The following is a 6,442-nucleotide window of genomic DNA, read 5'->3' as shown; positions in this document are numbered from 1 at the left end:
TCGGGCCTCTGTTCAAGGAAGAAGCTAAGGGCCCTCAGACCATCCTGGTGGGGGATGGAGGTGTAGAGGGATTGGACGTCCATGGTGAAGAGGAAGCGGTTGGGGCCAGGGAACTGGAAATTGTTGATGTGACGTAAGGTGTCAGAGGAATCACAGATGTAGGTGGGAAGGGACTGGACAAGGGGAGAGAGAAGGGAGTCAAGATAACAAGAAATGAGTTCCGTGGGGTAAGAACAGGCTGACACGATTGGTCTGCCGGGACAGTTCGGTTTGTGGATTTTGGGTAGGAGGTAGAAGCGGGCCTCTATTAAGCAGCTATTAAGCAGCAGTTGCTTAGCAATAACCTGTTTACTGACGCCCAGTTTGGGTTCCGCCAGGATCATTCAGCTCCTGACCTCAGAACAGCCTTGGTTCAAACATGGACAAAAAAGCTGAAGTCCCGAGGTGAGGTAAGAGTGACTGTTCTTGACATCAAGGCAGCATTTGACTGAGTGTGGCATCAAGGAGCCCTGCCAAAACTGAAGTCAATGGGCATCAGGGAGGTCAGTCATCTCAGCTCCAGGACATCACTGCAGGAGTTCCTCAGGGTAGTGTCCTAGTCCCAACCACCTCCACCTACTTCATCAATGACCTTCCTTCCATCATAAGGTCAGAAGTGAGGATGTTCGCTGGTGATTGCACAATGTGCAGTGCCATTTGAGACTGCTCAGATACTGAAGCTGTCCATGTCCAAATGCAGCAAGACCTGGACAATGTCCAGGCTTGGGCTGACAACTGACAAGTAACATTCACACCACACAAGTGTCAGGCAATGACCATCTCCATCAAGAATGAATCCAATCATCACCCCTTGATATTCAATGGCATTACCATCAATGAATCCCCCAGTATCAACACCCTGGGGGTTACCATTGACTAGAAACTGAACTGGACTAGCCATATAAATACTGTGGGTGCAAGAGCAGGTCAGAGGCTAGGAATCCTGTAATGAGTAACTCACCAAATCCTGTCCACCATCTGCAAGGCACAAGTCAGGAGTGTGATGGAATACTCCCCACTTGCCTGGATGAGTGCAGCACTCACAACACTCAAGAAGCTTGACACTGTCCAGGACAAAGCATCCTGCTTGACGCACCACATCCACAAACATTCACTCCCTCTGCTACCTTCGCACAGTAGCAGCAGTGTGTACCATCTACAAGCTGCACTGCAGGAATTCACCAAGGATCCTTCGACAACACCTTCCAAACCAACGACCATTACCATCTAGAAGGATGGAAGATAGATGGAAACACCACCACCTGGAAGTACTCCTCCAAGTCACTCACCATCCTGACTTGGAAATATATTGCCATTCCTTCACTGTCACTGGTTTAAAATCCTGGAACTCCCTTACTAACAACATTGTGGGTGTACCTACACCACATGGACTGCAGCGGTGCAAGAAGGCAGCTCACCACCACCTTCTCAAGGACAATTAGGGATGGACAATAAATGCTGGCCCAGCCAACAATGCCCACATCGCATGAATTATTAAAAATTTTAAAAATACTGGTTCGGCCTCATTTGAGAATTGTGTCCAATTCTGGGTGCTGAATTTTAAGAACAAGGTGAAGGCTTTGGGAAGGATTCAGAAAATATTTATGAGAATGGTCTCAGGGATGTGGGACTTCAGCAGTCTTGCGGATAGATTGGAGAAGTTCGGGTTGCTCTTCTGAATGGAAGGGTTGAGGGGAGATTTGATAGAACTGTTCAAAATCATGATGACCTGGACAGAATGGATAGGGAGAAACTTTTCGCATTGGTAGAAGGATTGAGAACCAGAAGAATCAGATTTAAAGTGATTTAAAGGCAAGATGGGGAAAAACCATTTTTTACGATTGGTCAAAATCTGTAATACACGGCTTGTAGGGGTGGCAGGGGTAGATTCAAATTGTGACTTTCCAAAGGGAGTTGGATAAGCAGCTGAAGGGCTATGGGGAAAAGATGGGAGTGTATAGCTTAATTGCTCTTACAGAGAGCCAGCACAGCCTTAGCAGGTTGAATTGCGTGCTTCTTGCTGTAACCATTCAATTATTCTATGGACAAGTAAAACACTTATTTCAAAGTGATGCAAACAGAGGTCAAGTATCCTTTATCCGAAACCCTTGGGGCCGATTACATTTCAGTATTCAGAAATTCTCGCTTTTCGGATTTGATATAGCTACCGTATACACGGTAGGCCTTGGCCCGCTAACATTACAATGGCCTAAGCCTTGGTTAGCTTAATGGGTTATTTCTCCATTTTCCAACTCTCATGCATCCTACATCTTGCCTGTTAACACATATTACACCTGTAATATATTATATTGCTTAATTAACATACAAACTGCAAATTCATTCGGAGGAAATTCACCCGATGTGCCATTCGCAGAAGCTGATTTAAACAAACACTTCTTGTTGGGACTGATCGGCACGCCACCAAAACCAAGTAATTGATAATGAATTATGTTTCCTTTTCTCACTGTTACTCATAAGGGTATCTGATGGTCTTTTTGACATGTTCACGATGAAATCAAAGCACCAAATAACCACAAAAATCACAAGGTAAGGCGAGAGTGTATGACTAAATGGTGTAAACAACTAGACTTCCTGCGCTAAAGGTTGGGTCCGGTTGGCGAGGTTGCTGTCGGCTCAGGTCACAGACTCCCAATGCTAAAGGTTGGTGAAGTTAGTGTTGGCTCATGTTAGGATCCGTTCAAAAAAATGTTTGGTTTTCGGAAGTGTTTGGTTTTCGGATGTACAGATAAGGGATATTCAACTGTAGCACATTTTCATGCAAAGAACTCTTATCAACTCCCAAAGTTTAATTTATTAATCAAAGGAGCATTAGCTAAAATGACAGCAAAATACATAATTGTTGGACAGAAATTGATTTATCATTATGCATATTAAAAGGGAAGATGGAAATTATCAATCCATTTGCATATTCCCCCTCCAAGTGCTCCACTCAAATGTCATGGCTCGGAACTGGCAAAGAACCAAGAAGCCAAAAATTGTGTTTTTTGCATTTTGCGCTCATTGAAGGATATTAGTGCACAGAACTAAATCCTTTGCATTTCAGTCACGTTGTACAAATTAGTCACTCCTATCTCCCTCTATTCAGTCCCAATCTTTAAGACCACCAGGTTGGCAGTTCACCACTTCTCCACAGAAACCATCATGTGGCGTATGTGGTATTGGCAACTGCTGTCAAATGAGGACCTGTTGCTAGGGACTAATTGAATTGAACTTAGATTGCTCAAAATTCATCATGACTGGACAGAAGTGATTTCCATACCTTCAATCTAACACATATTTGCATGTAGGTCCCAAACATGAAAGGCAAGTGCCTAACATGCTATGCCATCACGTCTCTCTTATAACAGCAATTTAAATTCTTCATTGAGCAAGAGCAAAGTCAACTGTTTGGACTCTGTCAACTTTATTTGCTTCCATTAGTTGATTTCTCATGGTCAAAAGTAAAAAAAAAATGTCTCTCTTTATTCGTTCACAGAATCTAAACAGACATTTCATTGTCTTTGTTCGATCCCTGTCATTTCTTGTGTTGCTTCTTTCCGTTGTTAGATACACTGGAAGTCACTGTAATGCATTTAGTTGGTGCTGCTATTCTGTAGCGTCCGCACATACTCATTATACCGCTCCTCCTGCATTTCATAAAGTTTTCTAAGTTTCTTGGTCTGTCCCTTGCTAAGTTCCTTGCCCTCGGTATCGTGAGTTGGAAACCCCTTGAAGAAAATAAACAACATTAACTTTAGGATTCAGGATTCACTCTGATTAACAGCATAAGGAAAAAACACAATGAAAAAGGACCATTTTGTCCATCAAGCTTGTTCTTTCCACAGAAAACACATCACTGGTTACTGAATCTAAGCTGCCCATTTAACCTCTGAAAGGTTCTGTGATGTTTCTTCCCAATACCACAGCAACTATCTGGTGCATTTGGTAATTAGTTGAGTCAAATAGACCATGTAGGTCCCAGGTCCATTCCCTTGTCTGCATCATCTGATCTCAATCGAACTATAATTGGCCTCAGGGCCCCTTAATTAAAGAAGATACAGTTAAGTCAGGATTGAGCTCTGCTGTGATGCTGTCTACGGATGAATATCGTGCTGATATTATCCAGCCAAGGTTCACACATGAATAATGACCTGTGCAAAGACTGGTACGATAGAATCACAGTATGATACAGCACAGAAGGGCATTTGGTAGCATTATCCAGCATTTTCCACAAAGGCCTGTAATTTCTTTTTCTTTCAAGTATTTACCCAATTTCTGTTAAGTAAATCTGCTTCCACCGCCCTTTAAATCAGTGCATTCCGAAACACAACTCACTGTGTAAATGTAAGCGTTTACTTGTGTCGCCTCTGGCTCTTTTGCCAATTACCTTAGATAAAGGTTAATGATGCTTCTGGCGCTGAAAGCAATTTCTCTTTATCTACTCTTCAAAACAATTCATGATTTAGAACACCTCTATCAAATCTCCTCTTAACTTTCTCTGTTCCAAGGAGAACAACTCCTGCTTCTCCAATTTCTCCCTGTAACTGAAATCTTTCATTCCTGGTACTACTGTAGTAAATCTCTTCTTCACCCTCTCCATACCATGGAAACCTTCCTAAAGTGTGAAGCCCAGGGTGAGTACAATACTCTGTTTGAGGCCTAACCGATAATTTATGAAGGTTTAGTGTAAATTCCTTGCATTTATATTTTATTTCTCCGTTAAAAAAAGGATTATTGGCTTTAATAAAAAAACCTTCAACTTGCCCTGTCACCAGTTCCAGTCTGGGAAGAGTGTCCTGCAGTCAGTGTCACTGTGAAGCAGTCTGGGAAGAGTGTCCTACAGTCAGCATCGCGGTGAAGCAGTCTGGGAAGAGTGTCCTACAGTCAGCATCGCGGTGAAGCAGTCTGGGAAGAGTGTCCTGCAGTCAGCATCGTGGTGAAGCAGTCTGGGAAGAGTGTCCTGCAGTCAGCATCGCGGTGAAGCAGTCTGGGAAGAGTGTCCTGCAGTCAGCATCGTGGTGAAGCAGTCTGGGAAGAGTGTCCTGCAGTCAGCATCGCGGTGAAGCAGTCTGGGAAGAGTGTCCTGCAGTCAGCATCGCGGTGAAGCAGTCTGGGAAGAGTGTCCTGCAGTCAGCATCGCGGTGAAGCAGTCTGGGAAGAGTGTCCTGCAGTCAGCATCGCGGTGAAGCAGTCTGGGAAGAGTGTCCTGCAGTCAGCATCGCGGTGAAGCAGTCTGGGAAGAGTGTCCTGCAGTCAGCATCGCGGTGAAGCAGTCTGGGAAGAATGTCCTGCAGTCAGCATCGCGGTGAAGCAGTCTGGAAAGAGTGTCCTGCAGTCAAGTTCTTGTTAAAAATAACAAGAGTGACATCACAAGACAGTGCGAGAGAGAGTGGCGGAGAGATCAGAAGCAGCGCGAGTGCGGGGAAGCTTCAAAAAGTGATGTTAGCACAAAGGTGAGAGCTGATTGGTGAGTAGTGGGTAAGTGTTCTTCTCCGGTTTAAGGTGAGAGTTCTAGTTTTTATTTAAAGTATATAAATAATTTAACTTTTTTTTTACTGTATTTAACTTAAAGGAAGTGTTTTTTTTCAACTAGAGGCATAGCAGGGCAGCTCAGTCCCGTGTTATGTACCACCTGCAACACGTGGGAAGTCCTAGATGCTTCTTGCGCTATGACCAACCACGTGTGCAGGGAGTGCCACCGGCTGCAGCTACTTGAGCTCTGGAGCTTGAGTGGCAGCTGGAGGCACTGAGGCACATCCGCGAGGCTGAGTTTAGTAGAAAGCACATTTTTAGATGTGGTCATCCCACAGCTTACAGAAGTGCAGACAGAGAGGGAATGGGTGACCATCAGTCAGAAGAAAGGTGTCAAGCAGGTAGTCAGGAAATCCCCAGGGTGCATCTCACTCGAGAACCGTTTTTCTGTGTTGGAAAATGGTGAGAGTGACGGTTCCTCTGGGGAGTGTAGTCACGCTCATTGGCACTGTGAGTGGTTCAGCTGCACAAGGGGGGGAAGGAAAAAGAGAGGAAGAGCAGTAGTGGTAGGAGACTCGATAGTAAGTGGTACAGACAGGCGTTTCTGCGGCCAAAGACGTGACTCCAGGATTGTAAATTGCCTCCCTGGTGCCAGGGTCAAGGATGTCACTGAATGGCTGCAGGGCATTCTAAAGGGGGAGGGCAAACAAACAGAGATCATGGTACATATTGGTACCAACGACATGCGTAGAAAGAGGGATGAGGTCCTGCAAGTAGAATTTAGGGAGCTAGGGAGCAGATTAAAAAACCGGACCTCAAAGGTAGTAATCTCTGGATTACTTCCTGTGCCATTTGCTAGTGAGTATAGAAATAGGAGGTTAGTCCACGTGAGAGATATACAGAATTGGATAAAGAGAAAAAGGGAGGCTTA

General features: G+C 44.5%; 1 protein-coding gene across 4 annotated transcripts in view; it reads right to left on the bottom strand.

The window, feature by feature from the left end:
• Nucleotides 1-2,836: 2,836 nt before the first annotated feature.
• cars1 (cysteinyl-tRNA synthetase 1) overlaps nt 2,837-6,442 on the bottom strand; it is a 78,407-nt gene continuing 74,801 nt past the window's right edge. For all 4 annotated transcript variants that reach the window (XM_078548962.1, XM_078548964.1, XM_078548966.1 and 1 more), the window contains one exon: nt 2,837-3,767. In XM_078548962.1, the coding sequence (XP_078405088.1) occupies nt 3,633-3,767 (135 nt within the window). In that variant the 3' untranslated portion in view covers nt 2,837-3,632. The remainder of the gene's footprint in view (nt 3,768-6,442) is intronic.

Source organism: Cetorhinus maximus, chromosome 9 (genome assembly GCF_964194155.1).
Source record: "Cetorhinus maximus chromosome 9, sCetMax3.hap1.1, whole genome shotgun sequence".
Lineage (NCBI taxonomy): Eukaryota > Metazoa > Chordata > Chondrichthyes > Lamniformes > Cetorhinidae > Cetorhinus > Cetorhinus maximus.
The sequence above is the reverse complement of the archived record's forward strand: the minus strand, read 5'-3'. Positions and strand labels throughout refer to the sequence as shown.